The sequence below is a fragment of the Rana temporaria genome, assembly GCF_905171775.1.
Source record: "Rana temporaria chromosome 8 unlocalized genomic scaffold, aRanTem1.1 chr8a, whole genome shotgun sequence".
Taxonomy (NCBI): domain Eukaryota; kingdom Metazoa; phylum Chordata; class Amphibia; order Anura; family Ranidae; genus Rana; species Rana temporaria.
Window position 1 is genome coordinate 68,579 of NW_024404473.1, and position 27,709 is coordinate 96,287.

At 35.8% G+C, this 27,709-nt stretch overlaps 1 protein-coding gene across 3 annotated transcripts in view; it reads right to left on the reverse strand.

The window, feature by feature from the left end:
- Positions 1 to 27,709, reverse strand: part of LOC120921891 (oocyte zinc finger protein XlCOF7.1-like) — a 44,862-nt gene that overhangs the window by 15,249 nt on the left and 1,904 nt on the right. For all 3 annotated transcript variants that reach the window (XM_040334390.1, XM_040334387.1, XM_040334389.1), the window contains exon 2: positions 5,804 to 5,921. In XM_040334390.1, coding sequence (XP_040190324.1) covers positions 5,804 to 5,921 — 118 coding nt within the window. The remainder of the gene's footprint in view (positions 1 to 5,803; positions 5,922 to 27,709) is intronic.

The window sequence follows — 27,709 nt, forward strand, 5'->3', positions numbered from 1 at the left end:
GTTCTGCCTGCTTCTGATCCCCCCCCCCCCGTGTGCCCTCCTGCCACTGTGACGCCCCCCCTCCCCCTCCATGTTCTGCCTGCTTCTGATCCCCCCCCCCGCCCGTGTGCCCTCCTGCCACTGTGACGCCCCCCTCCCCCTCCATGTTCTGCCTGCTTCTGATCCCCCCCCCCGCCCGTGTGCCCTCCTGCCACTGACGCCCCCCTCCCCCTCCATGTTCTGCCTGCTTCTGATCCCCGCCCGTGTGCCCTCCTGCCACTGTGACGCCCCCCTCCCCCTCCATGTTCTGCCTGCTTCTGATCCCCGCCCGTGTGCCCTCCTGCCACTGTGACGCCCCCCTCCCCCTCCATGTTCTGCCTGCTTCTGATCCCCCCCCGCCCGTGTGCCCTCCTGCCACTGTGACGCTCCCCTCCCCCTCCATGTTCTGCCTGCTTCTGATCCCCCCCCGCCCGTGTGCCCTCCTGCCACTGTGACGCTCCCCTCCCCCTCCATGTTCTGCCTGCTTCTGATCCCCCCCCCGCCCGTGTGCCCTCCTGCCACTGTGACGCCCCCCTCCCCCTCCATGTTCTGCCTGCTTCTGATCCCCCCCCCCCGTGTGCCCTCCTGCCACTGTGACGCCCCCCTCCCCCTCCATGTTCTGCCTGCTTCTGATCCCCCCCCCCCGTGTGCCCTCCTGCCATTGTGACGCCCCCCTCCCATATCACTGCCAGCTTCCCTGTACTGTAAAAGAAGACATTTTATAAAAACAGATCATTTGTAAACATTGTAACTAATAATAAAAAATAAAAAAAAATGTAAAATAAAATTATTTGAAAAGTGTAAACATTTAACAGTAAAGAAATGTAAAAAACAATTTAAAAAGGTCTCCGTTATCTTTGTGTCCCTAATAACGACTTTAGTGCATTTTATGTGAAAATATTGTTTTTCATATGGGGGGGGGGGGGGGCCTGTCAGGTAGGCTGTATAGGGGCCCCATGATTTCTAACAGCAGCCCTGGTTGAGAGGCGAGAGGCAAAGGGTGAGAGGTGAGGGGCGAGAGGGGAGAGATGAGAGGCAAGGGGTAAGGGGTGAGAGGGGTAAGGGGCGAGAGGCGAGAGACAAGGGGTGAGAGGTGAGGGGCGAGAGGTGAGAGGCGAGAGGCAAGGGGCGAGAGGCAAGGGGTGAGAGGTGAGGGGCGAGAGGTGAGAGGCAAGGGGTGAGAGGTGAGGGGCGAGAGACAAGGGGTGAGAGGTGAGGGGCGAGAGGTGAGAGGCGAGAGGCAAGGGGCGAGAGGCAAGGGGTGAGAGGTGAGGGGCGAGAGGTGAGAGGCAAGGGGTGAGAGGTGAGGGGTGAGAGGCGAGAGGGGAGAGATGAGAGGCAAGGGGTAAGGGGTGAGAGGGGTAAGGGGCGAGAGACAAGGGGTGAGAGGTGAGGGGCGAGAGGGGAGAGGTGAGGGGCGAGAGGTGAGAGGCGAGAGGCAAGGGGTGAGAGGCGAGAGGCAAGGGGTGAGAGGTGAGGGGCGAGAGGTGAGAGGCAAGGGGTGAGAGGTGAGGGGCGAGAGGTGAGAGGTGAGAGGTGAGGGGTAAGGGGTGAGAGGTGAGGGGCGAGAGGTGAGAGGCAAGGGGTGAGAGGTGAGGGGCGAGAGGTGAGAGGTGAGAGGTGAGGGGTAAGGGGTGAGAGGTGAGGGGCGAGAGGTGAGAGGTGAGGGGTAAGGGGCGAGAGGCAAAGGGTGAGAGGTGAGGGGCGAGAGGTGAGAGGCGAGAGGCAAGGGGTAAGGGGCGAGAGGGGAGAGGTGAGGGGCGAGAGGCAAGGGGTGAGAGGTGAGGGGTAAGGGGTGAGAGGTGAGGGGTAGGGGGCGAGAGGTGAGGGGTAAGTGGAGAGAGGTGAGGGGCGAGAGGGGAGGGGCGAGAGGGGAGGGGTGAGAGGGGAGGGGCAAGAGGGGAGGGGTGAGAGGGGAGGGGCGAGAGGGGAGAGGCGGGAGGCAGGGCATGGGGCAAGAGGATCGTGTATCTCCTCACAGGGATCAGAACAGACGGGTACGAGGTTAGAGTGTCATGTGACCTCCCAGAATCCTCCTCACCTCTCCGGTCAGGTCTGTATTACTAATAGAGATAAGAGTGATGTCATGTGACCTCCCAGAATCCTCCTCACCTCTCCGGTCAGGTCTGTATTATTAATAGAGATAAGAGTGATGTCATGTGACCTCCCAGAATCCTCCTCACCTCTCCGGTCAGGTCTGTGTATTATTAATAGAGATAAGAGTGATATCATGTGACCTCCCAGAATCCTCCTCACCTCTCCGGTCAGGTCTGTATTATTATTAATAGAGATAAGAGTGATGTCATGTGACCTCCCAGAATCCTCCTCACCTTTCCGGTCAGGTCTGTGTATTATTAATAGAGATAAGAGTGATGTCATGTGACCTCCCAGAATCCTCCTCACCTCTCCGGTCAGGTCTGTGTATTATTAATAGAGATAAGAGTGATGTCATGTGACCTCCCAGAATCCTCCTCACCTCTCCGGTCAGGTCTGTATTATTATTAATAGAGATAAGAGTGATGTCATGTGACCTCCCAGAATCCTCCTCACCTCTCCGGTCAGGTCTGTATTATTAATAGAGATAAGAGTGATGTCATGTGACCTCCCAGAATCCTCCTCACCTCTCCGGTCAGGTCTGTGTATTATTAATAGAGATAAGAGTGATGTCATGTGACCTCCCAGAATCCTCCTCACCTCTCCGGTCAGGTCTGTGTATTATTAATAGAGATAAGAGTGATGTCATGTGACCTCCCAGAATCCTCCTCACCTCTCCGGTCAGGTCTGTATTATTAATAGAGATAAGAGCGATGTCATGTGACCTCCCAGAATCCTCCTCACCTCTCCGGTCAGGTCTGTGTATTATTAATAGAGATAAGAGTGATGTCATGTGACCTCCCAGAATCTTCCTCACCTCTCCGGTCAGGTCTGTATTATTAATAGAGATAAGAGTGATGTCATGTGACCTCCCAGAATCCTCCTCACCTCTCCGGTCAGGTCTGTATTATTAATAGAGATAAGAGTGATGTCATGTGACCTCCCAGAATCCTCCTCACCTCTCCGGTCAGGTCTGTGTATTATTAATAGAGATAAGAGTGATGTCATGTGACCTCCCAGAATCCTCCTCACCTCTCCGGTCAGGTCTGTGTATTATTAATAGAGATAAGAGTGATGTCATGTGACCTCCCAGAATCCCCCTCACCTCTCCGGTCAGGTCTGTGTATTATTAATAGAGATAAGAGTGATGTCATGTGACCTCCCAGAATCCTCCTCACCTCTCCGGTCAGGTCTGTATTAGTAATAGAGATAAGAGTGATGTCATGTGACCTCCCAGAATCCTCCTCACCTCTCCGGTCAGGTCTGTATTATTAATAGAGATAAGAGTGATGTCATGTGACCTCCCAGAATCCTCCTCACCTCTCCGGTCAGGTCTGTATTATTAATAGAGATAAGAGTGATGTCATGTGACCTCCCAGAATCCTCCTCACCTCTCCGGTCAGGTCTGTATTATTAATAGAGATAAGAGTGATGTCATGTGACCTCCCAGAATCCTCCTCACCTCTCCGGTCAGGTCTGTGTATTATTAATAGAGATAAGAGTGATGTCATGTGACCTCCCAGAATCCTCCTCACCTCTCCGGTCAGGTCTGTGTATTATTAATAGAGATAAGAGTGATGTCATGTGACCTCCCAGAATCCTCCTCACCTCTCCGGTCAGGTCTGTGTATTATTAATAGAGATAAGAGTGATGTCATGTGACCTCCCAGAATCCTCCTCACCTCTCCGGTCAGGTCTGTATTATTAATAGAGATAAGAGTGATGTCATGTGACCTCCCAGAATCCTCCTCACCTCTCCGGTCAGGTCTGTGTATTATTAATAGAGATAAGAGTGATGTCATGTGACCTCCCAGACTCCTCCTCACCTCTCCGGTCTGTATTATTAATAGAGATAAGAGTGATGTCATGTGACCTCCCAGAATCCTCCTCACCTCTCCGGTCAGGTCTGTATTATTAATAGAGATAAGAGTGATGTCATGTGACCTCCCAGAATCCTCCTCACCTCTCCGGTCAGGTCTGTATTATTAATAGAGATAAGAGTGATGTCATGTGACCTCCCAGAATCCTCCTCACCTCTCCGGTCAGGTCTGTGTATTATTAATAGAGATAAGAGTGATGTCATGTGACCTCCCAGAATCCTCCTCACCTCTCCGGTCAGGTCTGTGTATTATTAATAGAGATAAGAGTGATGTCATGTGACCTCCCAGAATCCTCCTCACCCCTCCGGTCAGGTCTGTGTATTATTAATAGAGATAAGAGTAATGTCATGTGACCTCCCAGAATCCTCCTCACCTCTCCGGTCAGGTCTGTATTATTAATAGAGATAAGAGTGATGTCATGTGACCTCCCAGAATCCTCCTCACCTCTCCGGTCAGGTCTGTGTATTATTAATAGAGATAAGAGTGATGTCATGTGACCTCCCAGAATCCTCCTCACCTCTCCGGTCAGGTCTGTATTATTAATAGAGATAAGAGTGATGTCATGTGACCTCCCAGAATCCTCCTCACCTCTCCGGTCAGGTCTGTATTATTATTAATAGAGATAAGAGTGATGTCATGTGACCTAACAGAATCCTCCTCACCTCTCCGGTCAGGTCTGTGTATTATTAATAGAGATAAGAGTGATGTCATGTGACCTCCCAGAATCCTCCTCACCTCTCCGGTCAGGTCTGTATTATTAATAGAGATAAGAGTGATGTCATGTGACCTCCCAGAATCCTCCTCACCTCTCCGGTCAGGTCTGTGTATTATTAATAGAGATAAGAGTGATGTCATGTGACCTCCCAGAATCCTCCTCACCTCTCCGGTCAGGTCTGTATTATTAATAGAGATAAGAGTGATGTCATGTGACCTCCCAGAATCCTCCTCACCTCTCCGGTCAGGTCTGTATTATTAATAGAGATAAGAGTGATGTCATGTGACCTCCCAGAATCCTCCTCACCTCTCCGGTCAGGTCTGTGTATTATTAATAGAGATAAAAGTGATGTCATGTGACCTCCCAGAATCCTCCTCACCTCTCCGGTCAGGTCTGTATTATTAATAGAGATAAGAGTGATGTCATGTGACCTCCCAGAATCCTCCTCACCTCTCCGGTCAGGTCTGTGTATTATTAATAGAGATAAGAGTGATGTCATGTGACCTCCCAGAATCCTCCTCACCTCTCCGGTCAGGTCTGTGTATTATTAATAGAGATAAGTGTGATGTCATGTGACCTCCCAGAATCCTCCTCACCTCTCCGGTCAGGTCTGTGTATTATTAATAGAGATAAGAGTGATGTCATGTGACCTCCCAGAATCCTCCTCACCTCTCCGGTCAGGTCTGTATTATTAATAGAGATAAGAGTGATGTCATGTGACCTCCCAGAATCCTCCTCACCTCTCCGGTCAGGTCTGTATTATTAATAGAGATAAGAGTGATGTCACATGACCTCCCAGAATCCTCCTCACCTCTCCGGTCAGGTCTGTATTATTAATAGAGATAAGAGTGATGTCATGTGACCTCCCAGAATCCTCCTCACCTCTCCGGTCAGGTCTGTATTATTAATAGAGATAAGAGTGATGTCATGTGACCTCCCAGAATCCTCCTCACCTCTCCGGTCAGGTCTGTGTATTATTAATAGAGATAAGAGTGATGTCATGTGACCTCCCAGAATCCTCCTCACCTCTCCGGTCAGGTCTGTATTATTAATAGAGATAAGAGTCATGTCATGTGACCTCCCAGAATCCTCCTCACCTCTCCGGTCAGCAGGTAGAGGATCTCCAGGGTGAGATCTATGACGGTCCCGTGATCCATGCTGATGTGGGGGGATGGGCTGTCGTCTCTGAGATGTACTCCGGGTGTTGCAGGGAAGCTGTATGAAGAAATAATGGAGGAGAAGGTCAGAGGTCAGGAACAGAAGAATATATATATATATATAGTATGTGACAGAAGTAAGTACACCCCTTGTATCTTGTCATGTGACAACACTTTGTATCTCCAATGTAGTGATGAGAGTTCAGCTTGTATAACACAATGACGGCGGTAAGGTGGCTCTATAAATCCCAGCCGCCGTCATTTGACGTCTTTGCGTCCTCCGGACACTGGGGGGCGCGTCCCCGAGGTGCCTGGCGGCCGCGATGTCCGCGATCAGCAATGACACAGCAGGGACGTGGAGCTCTGTGTAATGATGGGGTGTAAACACAGAGTGTGACGGTATCGGTATGATATCCCCGTCAAGCATTCCCTCCTCTCCATACAAGAACATCACAGGATTCCCCACACATGAGTCAAGACTGAATGCTGGAACCAAGACTGATTTATTGACACAAAAACTCAGCTTATATGTGGTTACAGCCTGTTAGGAACGCCCCCCTCACACAGTGGGGTTTCCCATACAGATTATAGGAGACAAGTCGGAGCCGACCCTGCAGACACGTTTCTTTAGATAAAGACATCAGTGGAGTTAATTACTACACTGAAGCAATCAGAATAATTAACATACTACTTCTCTAATCATTTAGCCTGATGATACAATACACATCTTTTAAGGGTAAACACAGATCTTCTTCACACAACACAATAGATCAATTAACCTTTAGAATAGTGAGGGGACATTAGCACGTCAATAACCTGTCAGAGGAATGAATCACACATGAAATTCCTTTCTACCTCTACCCATGGCTAGCAGGGAGCAGTACACTGAGACATATAGGCAAATGTATCACACAGAGCTCCACGTGCTGTCAGAGGAGAGGAGACAGATCTGTGTCCCTTGTACATAGGAACACCGATCAGTCCCCTCCCCCAGTCACCCCCTCCCCCCACACAGCATCGGTCTCCTCCCCCAGTCACCCCCCTCCCCCCACAGTTAGAACACACCCAGGGCATACATTTAACCCCTTCCTCGCCCCCTAGTGTTAACCCCTTCCCTGCCAGTCACATTTATACAGTAATCAGTGCGTTTTTATAGCGCTGTTCGCTGTATTAATGTCAGGAACCCGCTCGCCAGAACACCTGAGACCTTGTAACACTAACATGTCACATGACACCGGGGGAGGGGAAAGGGCTAATTGGGGCCCAATTTGGAGATTTTCTCTTAAGGGTGTCCTGACTTTTGTCAGACACTGTATACAAATCATAGAGGGGTGTATATAGAGATATATGAGGAGTATACTGTCAGTATATAGAGATATATGAGGAGTATACTGTCAGTATATAGAGATATATGGGGAGTATACTGTCAGTATATATAGAGATATATGAGGAGTATACTGTCAGTATATATAGAGATATATGAGGAGTATACTGTCAGTATATAGAGATATATGAGGAGTATACTGTCAGTATATAGAGATATATGAGGAGTATACTGTCAGTATATATAGAGATATATGAGGAGTATACTGTCAGTATATATAGAGATATATGAGGAGTATACTGTCAGTATATATAGAGATATATGAGGAGTATACTGTCAGTATATATAGAGATATATGAGGAGTATACTGTCAGTATATATAGAGATATATGAGGAGTATACTGTCAGTATATATAGAGATATATGAGGAGTATACTGTCAGTATATATAGAGATATATGGAGGAGTATACTGTCAGTATATATAGAGATATATGAGGAGTATACTGTCAGTATATATAGAGATATATGAGGAGTATACTGTCAGTATATATAGAGATATATGAGGAGTATACTGTCAGTATATATAGAGATATATGAGGAGTATACTGTCAGTATATATAGAGATATATGAGGAGTATACTGTCAGTATATATAGAGATATATGAGGAGTATACTGTCAGTATATATAGAGATATATGAGGAGTATACTGTCAGTATATATAGAGATATATGAGGAGTATACTGTCAGTATATATAGAGATATATGAGGAGTATACTGTCAGTATATATAGAGATATATGAGGAGTATACTGTCAGTATATAGAGATATATGAGGAGTATACTGTCAGTATATATAGAGATATATGAGGAGTATACTGTCAGTATATAGAGATATATGAGGAGTATACTGTCAGTATATATAGAGATATATGAGGAGTATACTGTCAGTATATAGAGATATATGAGGAGTATACTGTCAGTATATATAGAGATATATGAGGAGTATACTGTCAGTATATATAGAGATATATGAGGAGTATACTGTCAGTATATATAGAGATATATGGGGAGTATACTGTCAGTATATATAGAGATATATGAGGAGTATACTGTCAGTATATATAGAGATATATGGGGAGTATACTGTCAGTATATATAGAGATATATGAGGAGTATACTGTCAGTATATATAGAGATATATGAGGAGTATACTGTCAGTATATATAGAGATATATGAGGAGTATACTGTCAGTATATATAGAGATATATGAGGAGTATACTGTCAGTATATATAGAGATATATGAGGAGTATACTGTCAGTATATAGAGATATATGAGGAGTATACTGTCAGTATATATAGAGATATATGAGGAGTATACTGTCAGTATATATAGAGATATATGGGGAGTATACTGTCAGTATATATAGAGATATATGAGGAGTATACTGTCAGTATATATAGAGATATATGAGGAGTATACTGTCAGTATATATAGAGATATATGAGGAGTATACTGTCAGTATATATAGAGATATATGGGGAGTATACTGTCAGTATATAGAGATATATGAGGAGTATACTGTCAGTATATATAGAGATATATGAGGAGTATACTGTCAGTATATATAGAGATATATGAGGAGTATACTGTCAGTATATAGAGATATATGGGGAGTATACTGTCAGTATATATAGAGATATATGAGGAGTATACTGTCAGTATATATAGAGATATATGAGGAGTATACTGTCAGTATATAGAGATATATGAGGAGTATACTGTCAGTATATATAGAGATATATGAGGAGTATACTGTCAGTATATATAGAGATATATGAGGAGTATACTGTCAGTATATAGAGATATATGAGGAGTATACTGTCAGTATATATATAGATATATGAGGAGTATACTGTCAGTATATATATAGATATATGAGGAGTATACTGTCAGTATATATAGAGATATATGAGGAGTATACTGTCAGTATATATAGAGATATATGAGGAGTATACTGTCAGTATATAGAGATATATGAGGAGTATACTGTCAGTATATATAGAGATATATGAGGAGTATACTGTCAGTATATAGAGATATATGAGGAGTATACTGTCAGTATATATAGAGATATATGAGGAGTATACTGTCAGTATATATAGAGATATATGAGGAGTATACTGTCAGTATATATAGAGATATATGGGGAGTATACTGTCAGTATATATAGAGATATATGAGGAGTATACTGTCAGTATATATAGAGATATATGGGGAGTATACTGTCAGTATATATAGAGATATATGAGGAGTATACTGTCAGTATATATAGAGATATATGGGGAGTATACTGTCAGTATATATAGAGATATATGAGGAGTATACTGTCAGTATATAGAGATATATGAGGAGTATACTGTCAGTATATATAGAGATATATGGGGAGTATACTGTCAGTATATATAGAGATATATGAGGAGTATACTGTCAGTATATATAGAGATATATGAGGAGTATACTGTCAGTATATATAGAGATATATGAGGAGTATACTGTCAGTATATATAGAGATATATGAGGAGTATACTGTCAGTATATAGAGATATATGAGGAGTATACTGTCAGTATATATAGAGATATATGAGGAGTATACTGTCAGTATATAGAGATATATGGGGAGTATACTGTCAGTATATATAGAGATATATGAGGAGTATACTGTCAGTATATATAGAGATATATGAGGAGTATACTGTCAGTATATAGAGATATATGAGGAGTATACTGTCAGTATATATAGAGATATATGAGGAGTATACTGTCAGTATATAGAGATATATGAGGAGTATACTGTCAGTATATATAGAGATATATGAGGAGTATACTGTCAGTATATATAGAGATATATGAGGAGTATACTGTCAGTATATATAGAGATATATGAGGAGTATACTGTCAGTATATATAGAGATATATGAGGAGTATACTGTCAGTATATATAGAGATATATGGGGAGTATACTGTCAGTATATATAGAGATATATGAGGAGTATACTGTCAGTATATATAGAGATATATGGGAGTATACTGTCAGTATATATAGAGATATATGAGGAGTATACTGTCAGTATATATAGAGATATATGAGGAGTATACTGTCAGTATATAGAGATATATGGGAGTATACTGTCAGTATATATAGAGATATATGAGGAGTATACTGTCAGTATATATAGAGATATATGAGGAGTATACTGTCAGTATATATAGAGATATATGAGGAGTATACTGTCAGTATATATAGAGATATATGGGGAGTATACTGTCAGTATATATAGAGATATATGAGGAGTATACTGTCAGTATATATAGAGATATATGAGGAGTATACTGTCAGTATATAGAGATATATGAGGAGTATACTGTCAGTATATATAGAGATATATGGGGAGTATACTGTCAGTATATATAGAGATATATGAGGAGTATACTGTCAGTATATATAGAGATATATGAGGAGTATACTGTCAGTATATATAGAGATATATGAGGAGTATACTGTCAGTATATATAGAGATATATGAGGAGTATACTGTCAGTATATATAGAGATATATGAGGAGTATACTGTCAGTATATAGAGATATATGAGGAGTATACTGTCAGTATATATAGAGATATATGAGGAGTATACTGTCAGTATATATAGAGATATATGGGGAGTATACTGTCAGTATATATAGAGATATATGGGGAGTATACTGTCAGTATATATAGAGATATATGGGAGTATACTGTCAGTATATATAGAGATATATGAGGAGTATACTGTCAGTATATATAGAGATATATGAGGAGTATACTGTCAGTATATATAGAGATATATGAGGAGTATACTGTCAGTATATATAGAGATATATGAGGAGTATACTGTCAGTATATATAGAGATATATGAGGAGTATACTGTCAGTATATATAGAGATATATGAGGAGTATACTGTCAGTATATATAGAGATATATGAGGAGTATACTGTCAGTATATATAGAGATATATGAGGAGTATACTGTCAGTATATATAGAGATATATGGGGAGTATACTGTCAGTATATATAGAGATATATGAGGAGTATACTGTCAGTATATATAGAGATATATGAGGAGTATACTGTCAGTATATATAGAGATATATGAGGAGTATACTGTCAGTATATATAGAGATATATGAGGAGTATACTGTCAGTATATAGAGATATATGAGGAGTATACTGTCAGTATATAGAGATATATGGGGAGTATACTGTCAGTATATAGAGATATATGAGGAGTATACTGTCAGTATATATAGAGATATATGAGGAGTATACTGTCAGTATATATAGAGATATATGAGGAGTATACTGTCAGTATATAGAGATATATGAGGAGTATACTGTCAGTATATATAGAGATATATGGGGAGTATACTGTCAGTATATATAGAGATATATGAGGAGTATACTGTCAGTATATATAGAGATATATGAGGAGTATACTGTCAGTATATATAGAGATATATGAGGAGTATACTGTCAGTATATATAGAGATATATGAGGAGTATACTGTCAGTATATATAGAGATATATGAGGAGTATACTGTCAGTATATATAGAGATATATGGGGAGTATACTGTCAGTATATAGAGATATATGAGGAGTATACTGTCAGTATATAGAGATATATGAGGAGTATACTGTCAGTATATAGAGATATATGAGGAGTATACTGTCAGTATATATAGAGATATATGAGGAGTATACTGTCAGTATATAGAGATATATGAGGAGTATACTGTCAGTATATATAGAGATATATGAGGAGTATACTGTCAGTATATATAGAGATATATGAGGAGTATACTGTCAGTATATATAGAGATATATGAGGAGTATACTGTCAGTATATATAGAGATATATGAGGAGTATACTGTCAGTATATATAGAGATATATGAGGAGTATACTGTCAGTATATATAGAGATATATGAGGAGTATACTGTCAGTATATATAGAGATATATGAGGAGTATACTGTCAGTATATATAGAGATATATGAGGAGTATACTGTCAGTATATAGAGATATATGAGGAGTATACTGTCAGTATATAGAGATATATGGGGAGTATACTGTCAGTATATATAGAGATATATGAGGAGTATACTGTCAGTATATAGAGATATATGAGGAGTATACTGTCAGTATATATAGAGATATATGAGGAGTATACTGTCAGTATATAGAGATATATGAGGGAGTATACTGTCAGTATATATAGAGATATATGAGGAGTATACTGTCAGTATATAGAGATATATGAGGAGTATACTGTCAGTATATAGAGATATATGAGGAGTATACTGTCAGTATATAGAGATATATGGGGAGTATACTGTCAGTATATATAGAGATATATGAGGAGTATACTGTCAGTATATAGAGATATATGAGGAGTATACTGTCAGTATATAGAGATATATGAGGAGTATACTGTCAGTATATAGAGATATATGAGGAGTATACTGTCAGTATATATATAGATATATGAGGAGTATACTGTCAGTATATAGAGATATATGAGGAGTATACTGTCAGTATATAGAGATATATGAGGAGTATACTGTCAGTATATAGAGATATATGAGGAGTATACTGTCAGTATATATAGAGATATATGAGGAGTATACTGTCAGTATATATAGAGATATATGGGGAGTATACTGTCAGTATATAGAGATATATGAGGAGTATACTGTCAGTATATATAGATATATGAGGAGTATACTGTCAGTATATATAGAGATATATGGGGAGTATACTGTCAGTATATAGAGATATATGAGGAGTATACTGTCAGTATATATAGAGATATATGAGGAGTATACTGTCAGTATATAGAGATATATGAGGAGTATACTGTCAGTATATATAGAGATATATGGGGAGTATACTGTCAGTATATATAGAGATATATGAGGAGTATACTGTCAGTATATAGAGATATATGGGGAGTATACTGTCAGTATATATAGAGATATATGAGGAGTATACTGTCAGTATATATAGAGATATATGAGGAGTATACTGTCAGTATATATAGAGATATATGAGGAGTATACTGTCAGTATATATAGAGATATATGAGGAGTATACTGTCAGTATATATAGAGATATATGAGGAGTATACTGTCAGTATATATAGAGATATATGAGGAGTATACTGTCAGTATATATAGAGATATATGAGGAGTATACTGTCAGTATATATAGAGATATATGAGGAGTATACTGTCAGTATATATAGAGATATATGAGGAGTATACTGTCAGTATATATAGAGATATATGAGGAGTATACTGTCAGTATATAGAGAGATATATGAGGAGTATACTGTCAGTATATAGAGATATATGAGGAGTATACTGTCAGTATATAGAGATATATGAGGAGTATACTGTCAGTATATAGAGATATATGGGGAGTATACTGTCAGTATATATAGAGATATATGAGGAGTATACTGTCAGTATATATAGAGATATATGAGGAGTATACTGTCAGTATATATAGAGATATATGAGGAGTATACTGTCAGTATATATAGAGATATATGAGGAGTATACTGTCAGTATATATAGAGATATATGAGGAGTATACTGTCAGTATATATAGAGATATATGAGGAGTATACTGTCAGTATATATAGAGATATATGAGGAGTATACTGTCAGTATATATAGAGATATATGAGGAGTATACTGTCAGTATATATAGAGATATATGAGGAGTATACTGTCAGTATATAGAGATATATGAGGAGTATACTGTCAGTATATATAGAGATATATGAGGAGTATACTGTCAGTATATATAGAGATATATGGGGAGTATACTGTCAGTATATATAGAGATATATGGGGAGTATACTGTCAGTATATAGAGATATATGAGGAGTATACTGTCAGTATATAGAGATATATGAGGAGTATACTGTCAGTATATAGAGATATATGAGGAGTATACTGTCAGTATATAGAGAGATATATGGGGAGTATACTGTCAGTATATAGAGAGATATATGGGGAGTATACTGTCAGTATATAGAGATATATGAGGAGTATACTGTCAGTATATAGAGATATATGAGGAGTATACTGTCAGTATATATAGAGATATATGAGGAGTATACTGTCAGTATATATAGAGATATATGAGGAGTATACTGTCAGTATATATAGAGATATATGAGGAGTATACTGTCAGTATATATAGAGATATATGAGGAGTATACTGTCAGTATATATAGAGATATATGGGGAGTATACTGTCAGTATATATAGAGATATATGAGGAGTATACTGTCAGTATATAGAGAGATATATGGGGAGTATACTGTCAGTATATATAGAGATATATGGGGAGTATACTGTCAGTATATATAGAGATATATGAGGAGTATACTGTCAGTATATATAGAGATATATGGGGAGTATACTGTCAGTATATATAGAGATATATGAGGAGTATACTGTCAGTATATAGAGATATATGGGGAGTATACTGTCAGTATATATAGAGATATATGAGGAGTATACTGTCAGTATATATAGAGATATATGGGGAGTATACTGTCAGTATATATAGAGATATATGAGGAGTATACTGTCAGTATATATAGAGATATATGAGGAGTATACTGTCAGTATATAGAGATATATGAGGAGTATACTGTCAGTATATATATAGAGATATATGAGGAGTATACTGTCAGTATATATAGAGATATATGAGGAGTATACTGTCAGTATATATAGAGATATATGAGGAGTATACTGTCAGTATATATAGAGATATATGAGGAGTATACTGTCAGTATATATAGAGATATATGGGGAGTATACTGTCAGTATATATAGAGATATATGGGGAGTATACTGTCAGTATATATAGAGATATATGAGGAGTATACTGTCAGTATATATAGAGATATATGGGGAGTATACTGTCAGTATATAGAGATATATGGGGAGTATACTGTCAGTATATAGAGATATATGGGGAGTATACTGTCAGTATATAGAGATATATGAGGAGTATACTGTCAGTATATAGAGATATATGAGGAGTATACTGTCAGTATATATAGAGATATATGGGGAGTATACTGTCAGTATATAGAGATATATGAGGAGTATACTGTCAGTATATAGAGATATATGAGGAGTATACTGTCAGTATATATAGAGATATATGGGGAGTATACTGTCAGTATATATAGAGATATATGAGGAGTATACTGTCAGTATATAGAGATATATGAGGAGTATACTGTCAGTATATATAGAGATATATGAGGAGTATACTGTCAGTATATATAGAGATATATGAGGAGTATACTGTCAGTATATAGAGATATATGAGGAGTATACTGTCAGTATATATAGAGATATATGAGGAGTATACTGTCAGTATATATAGAGATATATGGGGAGTATACTGTCAGTATATATAGAGATATATGGGGAGTATACTGTCAGTATATATAGAGATATATGAGGAGTATACTGTCAGTATATATAGAGATATATGAGGAGTATACTGTCAGTATATAGAGATATATGAGGAGTATACTGTCAGTATATATAGAGATATATGAGGAGTATACTGTCAGTATATATAGAGATATATGAGGAGTATACTGTCAGTATATAGAGATATATGAGGAGTATACTGTCAGTATATATAGAGATATATGAGGAGTATACTGTCAGTATATATAGAGATATATGGGGAGTATACTGTCAGTATATAGAGATATATGGGGAGTATACTGTCAGTATATATAGAGATATATGAGGAGTATACTGTCAGTATATATAGAGATATATGAGGAGTATACTGTCAGTATATATAGAGATATATGAGGAGTATACTGTCAGTATATAGAGATATATGAGGAGTATACTGTCAGTATATATAGAGATATATGAGGAGTATACTGTCAGTATATAGAGATATATGGGGAGTATACTGTCAGTATATATAGAGATATATGGGGAGTATACTGTCAGTATATATAGAGATATATGAGGAGTATACTGTCAGTATATATAGAGATATATGAGGAGTATACTGTCAGTATATATATAGATATATGAGGAGTATACTGTCAGTATATAGAGATATATGAGGAGTATACTGTCAGTATATATAGAGATATATGGGGAGTATACTGTCAGTATATATAGAGATATATGAGGAGTATACTGTCAGTATATATAGAGATATATGAGGAGTATACTGTCAGTATATAGAGATATATGAGGAGTATACTGTCAGTATATATAGAGATATATGGGGAGTATACTGTCAGTATATATAGAGATATATGAGGAGTATACTGTCAGTATATATAGAGATATATGAGGAGTATACTGTCAGTATATAGAGATATATGAGGAGTATACTGTCAGTATATAGAGATATATGAGGAGTATACTGTCAGTATATAGAGATATATGAGGAGTATACTGTCAGTATATATAGAGATATATGAGGAGTATACTGTCAGTATATAGAGATATATGAGGAGTATACTGTCAGTATATATAGAGATATATGAGGAGTATACTGTCAGTATATATAGAGATATATGAGGAGTATACTGTCAGTATATATAGAGATATATGAGGAGTATACTGTCAGTATATATAGAGATATATGAGGAGTATACTGTCAGTATATATAGAGATATATGAGGAGTATACTGTCAGTATATATAGAGATATATGAGGAGTATACTGTCAGTATATATAGAGATATATGAGGAGTATACTGTCAGTATATAGAGATATATGAGGAGTATACTGTCAGTATATAGAGATATATGAGGAGTATACTGTCAGTATATATAGAGATATATGAGGAGTATACTGTCAGTATATATAGAGATATATGAGGAGTATACTGTCAGTATATAGAGATATATGAGGAGTATACTGTCAGTATATAGAGATATATGAGGAGTATACTGTCAGTATATAGAGATATATGAGGAGTATACTGTCAGTATATATAGAGATATATGGGGAGTATACTGTCAGTATATATAGAGATATATGAGGAGTATACTGTCAGTATATAGAGATATATGAGGAGTATACTGTCAGTATATATAGAGATATATGAGGAGTATACTGTCAGTATATATAGAGATATATGAGGAGTATACTGTCAGTATATAGAGATATATGAGGAGTATACTGTCAGTATATATAGAGATATATGAGGAGTATACTGTCAGTATATAGAGAGATATATGGGGAGTATACTGTCAGTATATATAGAGATATATGAGGAGTATACTGTCAGTATATATAGAGATATATGAGGAGTATACTGTCAGTATATAGAGATATATGAGGAGTATACTGTCAGTATATAGAGATATATGAGGAGTATACTGTCAGTATATATAGAGATATATGAGGAGTATACTGTCAGTATATATAGAGATATATGGGGAGTATACTGTCAGTATATATAGAGATATATGAGGAGTATACTGTCAGTATATAGAGATATATGAGGAGTATACTGTCAGTATATAGAGATATATGAGGAGTATACTGTCAGTATATATAGAGATATATGGGGAGTATACTGTCAGTATATATAGAGATATATGGGGAGTATACTGTCAGTATATAGAGATATATGGGGAGTATACTGTCAGTATATATAGAGATATATGGGGAGTATACTGTCAGTATATAGAGATATATGGGGAGTATACTGTCAGTATATATAGAGATATATGAGGAGTATACTGTCAGTATATAGAGATATATGAGGAGTATACTGTCAGTATATATAGAGATATATGAGGAGTATACTGTCAGTATATAGAGATATATGAGGAGTATACTGTCAGTATATATAGAGATATATGAGGAGTATACTGTCAGTATATATAGAGATATATGGGGAGTATACTGTCAGTATATATAGAGATATATGAGGAGTATACTGTCAGTATATATAGAGATATATGGGGAGTATACTGTCAGTATATAGAGATATATGGGGAGTATACTGTCAGTATATATAGAGATATATGAGGAGTATACTGTCAGTATATAGAGATATATGAGGAGTATACTGTCAGTATATATAGAGATATATGAGGAGTATACTGTCAGTATATAGAGATATATGGGGAGTATACTGTCAGTATATATAGAGATATATGAGGAGTATACTGTCAGTATATAGAGATATATGGGGAGTATACTGTCAGTATATATAGAGATATATGAGGAGTATACTGTCAGTATATATAGAGATATATGGGGAGTATACTGTCAGTATATATAGAGATATATGAGGAGTATACTGTCAGTATATATAGAGATATATGAGGAGTATACTGTCAGTATATATAGAGATATATGGGGAGTATACTGTCAGTATATAGAGATATATGAGGAGTATACTGTCAGTATATATAGAGATATATGAGGAGTATACTGTCAGTATATAGAGATATATGGGGAGTATACTGTCAGTATATATAGAGATATATGAGGAGTATACTGTCAGTATATAGAGATATATGAGGAGTATACTGTCAGTATATATAGAGATATATGAGGAGTATACTGTCAGTATATAGAGATATATGAGGAGTATACTGTCAGTATATATAGAGATATATGGGGAGTATACTGTCAGTATATAGAGATATATGGGGAGTATACTGTCAGTATATAGAGATATATGGGGAGTATACTGTCAGTATATATAGAGATATATGAGGAGTATACTGTCAGTATATAGAGATATATGAGGAGTATACTGTCAGTATATAGAGATATATGGGGAGTATACTGTCAGTATATATAGAGATATATGGGGAGTATACTGTCAGTATATATAGAGATATATGGGGAGTATACTGTCAGTATATATAGAGATATATGAGGAGTATACTGTCAGTATATATAGAGATATATGAGGAGTATACTGTCAGTATATATAGAGATATATGAGGAGTATACTGTCAGTATATAAAGATATATGGGGAGTATACTGTCAGTATATATAGAGATATATGAGGAGTATACTGTCAGTATATAGAGATATATGAGGAGTATACTGTCAGTATATAGAGATATATGGGGAGTATACTGTCAGTATATATAGAGATATATGAGGAGTATACTGTCAGTATATAGAGATATATGGGGAGTATACTGTCAGTATATATAGAGATATATGGGGAGTATACTGTCAGTATATAGAGATATATGAGGAGTATACTGTCAGTATATAGAGATATATGGGGAGTATACTGTCAGTATATATAGAGATATATGAGGAGTATACTGTCAGTATATATAGAGATATATGGGGAGTATACTGTCAGTATATAGATATATGGGGAGTATACTGTCAGTATATAGAGATATATGAGGAGTATACTGTCAGTATATATAGAGATATATGGGGAGTATACTGTCAGTATATATAGAGATATATGAGGAGTATACTGTCAGTATATAGAGATATATGGGGAGTATACTGTCAGTATATAGAGATATATGAGGAGTATACTGTCAGTATATATAGAGATATATGAGGAGTATACTGTCAGTATATATAGAGATATATGGGGAGTATACTGTCAGTATATATAGAGATATATGGGGAGTATACTGTCAGTATATATAGAGATATATGAGGAGTATACTGTCAGTATATATAGAGATATATGGGGAGTATACTGTCAGTATATAGAGATATATGAGGAGTATACTGTCAGTATATATAGAGATATATGAGGAGTATACTGTCAGTATATATAGAGATATATGGGGAGTATACTGTCAGTATATAGAGATATATGAGGAGTATACTGTCAGTATATAGAGATATATGAGGAGTATACTGTCAGTATATATAGAGATATATGAGGAGTATACTGTCAGTATATATAGAGATATATGAGGAGTATACTGTCAGTATATATAGAGATATATGAGGAGTATACTGTCAGTATATAGAGATATATGAGGAGTATACTGTCAGTATATATAGAGATATATGGGGAGTATACTGTCAGTATATATAGAGATATATGGGGAGTATACTGTCAGTATATAGAGATATATGAGGAGTATACTGTCAGTATATATAGAGATATATGAGGAGTATACTGTCAGTATATAGATATATGAGGAGTATACTGTCAGTATATATAGAGATATATGAGGAGTATACTGTCAGTATATAGATATATGGGGAGTATACTGTCAGTATATATAGAGATATATGAGGAGTATACTGTCAGTATATAGATATATGAGGAGTATACTGTCAGTATATAGATATATGAGGAGTATACTGTCAGTATATAGATATATGAGGAGTATACTGTCAGTATATATAGAGATATATGAGGAGTATACTGTCAGTATATATAGAGATATATGGGGAGTATACTGTCAGTATATATAGAGATATATGAGGAGTATACTGTCAGTATATATAGAGATATATGAGGAGTATACTGTCAGTATATATAGAGATATATGAGGAGTATACTGTCAGTATATATAGAGATATATGAGGAGTATACTGTCAGTATATAGAGATATATGAGGAGTATACTGTCAGTATATATAGAGATATATGGGGAGTATACTGTCAGTATATAGAGATATATGAGGAGTATACTGTCAGTATATATAGAGATATATGAGGAGTATACTGTCAGTATATATAGAGATATATGAGGAGTATACTGTCAGTATATAGAGATATATGAGGAGTATACTGTCAGTATATATAGAGATATATGAGGAGTATACTGTCAGTATATAGAGATATATGAGGAGTATACTGTCAGTATATAGAGATATATGAGGAGTATACTGTCAGTATATAGAGATATATGAGGAGTATACTGTCAGTATATAGAGATATATGAGGAGTATACTGTCAGTATATATATAGAGATATATGAGGAGTATACTGTCAGTATATAGAGATATATGAGGAGTATACTGTCAGTATATAGAGATATATGGGGAGTATACTGTCAGTATATATAGAGATATATGAGGAGTATACTGTCAGTATATATAGAGATATATGGGGAGTATACTGTCAGTATATATAGAGATATATGGGGAGTATACTGTCAGTATATATAGAGATATATGAGGAGTATACTGTCAGTATATAGAGATATATGAGGAGTATACTGTCAGTATATATAGAGATATATGAGGAGTATACTGTCAGTATATAGAGATATATGGGGAGTATACTGTCAGTATATATAGAGATATATGAGGAGTATACTGTCAGTATATAGATATATGAGGAGTATACTGTCAGTATATAGATATATGAGGAGTATACTGTCAGTATATAGAGATATATGAGGAGTATACTGTCAGTATATATAGAGATATATGAGGAGTATACTGTCAGTATATATAGAGATATATGAGGAGTATACTGTCAGTATATAGAGATATATGAGGAGTATACTGTCAGTATATATAGAGATATATGGGGAGTATACTGTCAGTATATAGAGATATATGAGGAGTATACTGTCAGTATATATAGAGATATATGGGGAGTATACTGTCAGTATATAGAGATATATGAGGAGTATACTGTCAGTATATAGAGATATATGAGGAGTATACTGTCAGTATATATAGAGATATATGAGGAGTATACTGTCAGTATATATATAGAGATATATGAGGAGTATACTGTCAGTATATAGAGATATATGAGGAGTATACTGTCAGTATATAGAGATATATGGGGAGTATACTGTCAGTATATATAGAGATATATGAGGAGTATACTGTCAGTATATAGAGATATATGGGGAGTATACTGTCAGTATATATATAGAGATATATGAGGAGTATACTGTCAGTATATAGAGATATATGAGGAGTATACTGTCAGTATATAGAGATATATGGGGAGTATACTGTCAGTATATATAGAGATATATGAGGAGTATACTGTCAGTATATAGAGATATATGAGGAGTATACTGTCAGTATATAGAGATATATGGGGAGTATACTGTCAGTATATATAGAGATATATGAGGAGTATACTGTCAGTATATATAGAGATATATGAGGAGTATACTGTCAGTATATATAGAGATATATGGGGAGTATACTGTCAGTATATAGAGATATATGGGGAGTATACTGTCAGTATATATAGAGATATATGAGGAGTATACTGTCAGTATATATAGAGATATATGAGGAGTATACTGTCAGTATATATAGAGATATATGAGGAGTATACTGTCAGTATATAGAGATATATGAGGAGTATACTGTCAGTATATATAGAGATATATGGGGAGTATACTGTCAGTATATAGAGATATATGAGGAGTATACTGTCAGTATATATAGAGATATATGAGGAGTATACTGTCAGTATATATAGAGATATATGAGGAGTATACTGTCAGTATATAGAGATATATGAGGAGTATACTGTCAGTATATATAGAGATATATGAGGAGTATACTGTCAGTATATATAGAGATATATGAGGAGTATACTGTCAGTATATATAGAGATATATGGGGAGTATACTGTCAGTATATAGAGATATATGAGGAGTATACTGTCAGTATATATAGAGATATATGAGGAGTATACTGTCAGTATATAGAGATATATGAGGAGTATACTGTCAGTATATAGAGATATATGGGGAGTATACTGTCAGTATATATAGAGATATATGAGGAGTATACTGTCAGTATATATAGAGATATATGGGGAGTATACTGTCAGTATATATAGAGATATATGGGGAGTATACTGTCAGTATATATAGAGATATATGGGGAGTATACTGTCAGTATATATAGAGATATATGGGGAGTATACTGTCAGTATATATAGAGATATATGGGGAGTATACTGTCAGTATATATAGAGATATATGAGGAGTATACTGTCAGTATATATAGAGATATATGAGGAGTATACTGTCAGTATATAGAGATATATGAGGAGTATACTGTCAGTATATAGAGATATATGAGGAGTATACTGTCAGTATATATAGAGATATATGAGGAGTATACTGTCAGTATATATAGAGATATATGAGGAGTATACTGTCAGTATATAGAGATATATGAGGAGTATACTGTCAGTATATAGAGATATATGAGGAGTATACTGTCAGTATATATAGAGATATATGAGGAGTATACTGTCAGTATATATAGAGATATATGAGGAGTATACTGTCAGTATATAGAGATATATGGGGAGTATACTGTCAGTATATATAGAGATATATGAGGAGTATACTGTCAGTATATATAGAGATATATGGGGAGTATACTGTCAGTATATATAGAGATATATGAGGAGTATACTGTCAGTATATAGAGATATATGGGGAGTATACTGTCAGTATATAGAGATATATGGGGAGTATACTGTCAGTATATATAGAGATATATGAGGAGTATACTGTCAGTATATAGAGATATATGAGGAGTATACTGTCAGTATATATAGAGATATATGAGGAGTATACTGTCAGTATATATAGAGATATATGAGGAGTATACTGTCAGTATATAGAGATATATGAGGAGTATACTGTCAGTATATAGAGATATATGAGGAGTATACTGTCAGTATATAGAGATATATGAGGAGTATACTGTCAGTATATATAGAGATATATGAGGAGTATACTGTCAGTATATATAGAGATATATGAGGAGTATACTGTCAGTATATAGAGATATATGAGGAGTATACTGTCAGTATATATAGAGATATATGAGGAGTATACTGTCAGTATATATAGAGATATATGAGGAGTATACTGTCAGTATATATAGAGATATATGGGGAGTATACTGTCAGTATATATAGAGATATATGAGGAGTATACTGTCAGTATATATAGAGATATATGAGGAGTATACTGTCAGTATATAGAGATATATGGGGAGTATACTGTCAGTATATATAGAGATATATGGGGAGTATACTGTCAGTATATAGAGATATATGAGGAGTATACTGTCAGTATATATAGAGATATATGGGGAGTATACTGTCAGTATATATAGAGATATATGAGGAGTATACTGTCAGTATATATAGAGATATATGAGGAGTATACTGTCAGTATATAGAGATATATGGGGAGTATACTGTCAGTATATATAGAGATATATGGGGAGTATACTGTCAGTATATATAGAGATATATGAGGAGTATACTGTCAGTATATATAGAGATATATGAGGAGTATACTGTCAGTATATAAAGATATATGGGGAGTATACTGTCAGTATATATAGAGATATATGAGGAGTATACTGTCAGTATATAGAGATATATGGGGAGTATACTGTCAGTATATATAGAGATATATGAGGAGTATACTGTCAGTATATATAGAGATATATGAGGAGTATACTGTCAGTATATATAGAGATATATGAGGAGTATACTGTCAGTATATAGAGATATATGAGGAGTATACTGTCAGTATATATAGAGATATATGGGGAGTATACTGTCAGTATATATAGAGATATATGAGGAGTATACTGTCAGTATATATAGAGATATATGGGGAGTATACTGTCAGTATATAGAGATATATGGGGAGTATACTGTCAGTATATATAGAGATATATGAGGAGTATACTGTCAGTATATAGAGATATATGGGGAGTATACTGTCAGTATATATAGAGATATATGGGGAGTATACTGTCAGTATATAGAGATATATGAGGAGTATACTGTCAGTATATAGAGATATATGAGGAGTATACTGTCAGTATATATAGAGATATATGAGGAGTATACTGTCAGTATATATAGAGATATATGAGGAGTATACTGTCAGTATATATAGAGATATATGAGGAGTATACTGTCAGTATATAGAGATATATGAGGAGTATACTGTCAGTATATATAGAGATATATGAGGAGTATACTGTCAGTATATATAGAGATATATGAGGAGTATACTGTCAGTATATATAGAGATATATGGGGAGTATACTGTCAGTATATATAGAGATATATGAGGAGTATACTGTCAGTATATAGAGATATATGAGGAGTATACTGTCAGTATATATAGAGATATATGGGGAGTATACTGTCAGTATATAGAGATATATGAGGAGTATACTGTCAGTATATATAGAGATATATGAGGAGTATACTGTCAGTGTATATAGAGATATATGAGGAGTATACTGTCAGTATATATAGAGATATATGAGGAGTATACTGTCAGTATATATAGAGATATATGAGGAGTATACTGTCAGTATATATAGAGATATATGGGGAGTATACTGTCAGTATATATAGAGATATATGAGGAGTATACTGTCAGTATATATAGAGATATATGAGGAGTATACTGTCAGTATATAGAGATATATGGGGAGTATACTGTCAGTATATATAGAGATATATGAGGAGTATACTGTCAGTATATAGAGAGATATATGGGGAGTATACTGTCAGTATATATAGAGATATATGAGGAGTATACTGTCAGTATATAGAGATATATGAGGAGTATACTGTCAGTATATATAGAGATATATGAGGAGTATACTGTCAGTATATATAGAGATATATGAGGAGTATACTGTCAGTATATATAGAGATATATGAGGAGTATACTGTCAGTATATATAGAGATATATGGGGAGTATACTGTCAGTATATATAGAGATATATGGGGAGTATACTGTCAGTATATATAGAGATATATGAGGAGTATACTGTCAGTATATATAGAGATATATGAGGAGTATACTGTCAGTATATAAAGATATATGGGGAGTATACTGTCAGTATATATAGAGATATATGAGGAGTATACTGTCAGTATATAGAGATATATGAGGAGTATACTGTCAGTATATAGAGATATATGGGGAGTATACTGTCAGTATATATAGAGATATATGAGGAGTATACTGTCAGTATATAGAGATATATGGGGAGTATACTGTCAGTATATATAGAGATATATGAGGAGTATACTGTCAGTATATATAGAGATATATGGGGAGTATACTGTCAGTATATATAGAGATATATGGGGAGTATACTGTCAGTATATAGAGATATATGAGGAGTATACTGTCAGTATATAGAGATATATGGGGAGTATACTGTCAGTATATATAGAGATATATGAGGAGTATACTGTCAGTATATATAGAGATATATGGGGAGTATACTGTCAGTATATATAGAGATATATGGGGAGTATACTGTCAGTATATAGAGATATATGAGGAGTATACTGTCAGTATATAGAGATATATGGGGAGTATACTGTCAGTATATATAGAGATATATGAGGAGTATACTGTCAGTATATATAGAGATATATGAGGAGTATACTGTCAGTATATATAGAGATATATGAGGAGTATACTGTCAGTATATATAGAGATATATGAGGAGTATACTGTCAGTATATAGAGATATATGAGGAGTATACTGTCAGTATATATAGAGATATATGAGGAGTATACTGTCAGTATATATAGAGATATATGGGGAGTATACTGTCAGTATATATAGAGATATATGAGGAGTATACTGTCAGTATATATAGAGATATATGAGGAGTATACTGTCAGTATATATAGAGATATATGGGGAGTATACTGTCAGTATATAGAGATATATGAGGAGTATACTGTCAGTATATATAGAGATATATGAGGAGTATACTGTCAGTATATATAGAGATATATGAGGAGTATACTGTCAGTATATATAGAGATATATGAGGAGTATACTGTCAGTATATATAGAGATATATGAGGAGTATACTGTCAGTATATATAGAGATATATGGGGAGTATACTGTCAGTATATATAGAGATATATGAGGAGTATACTGTCAGTATATATATAGATATATGGGGAGTATACTGTCAGTATATATAGAGATATATGAGGAGTATACTGTCAGTATATAGAGATATATGAGGAGTATACTGTCAGTATATATAGAGATATATGGGGAGTATACTGTCAGTATATATAGAGATATATGAGGAGTATACTGTCAGTATATATAGAGATATATGAGGAGTATACTGTCAGTATATATAGAGATATATGGGGAGTATACTGTCAGTATATATAGAGATATATGAGGAGTATACTGTCAGTATATAGAGATATATGAGGAGTATACTGTCAGTATATATAGAGATATATGAGGAGTATACTGTCAGTATATATAGAGATATATGAGGAGTATACTGTCAGTATATAGAGATATATGAGGAGTATACTGTCAGTATATAGAGATATATGAGGAGTATACTGTCAGTATATAGAGAGATATATGAGGAGTATACTGTCAGTATATATAG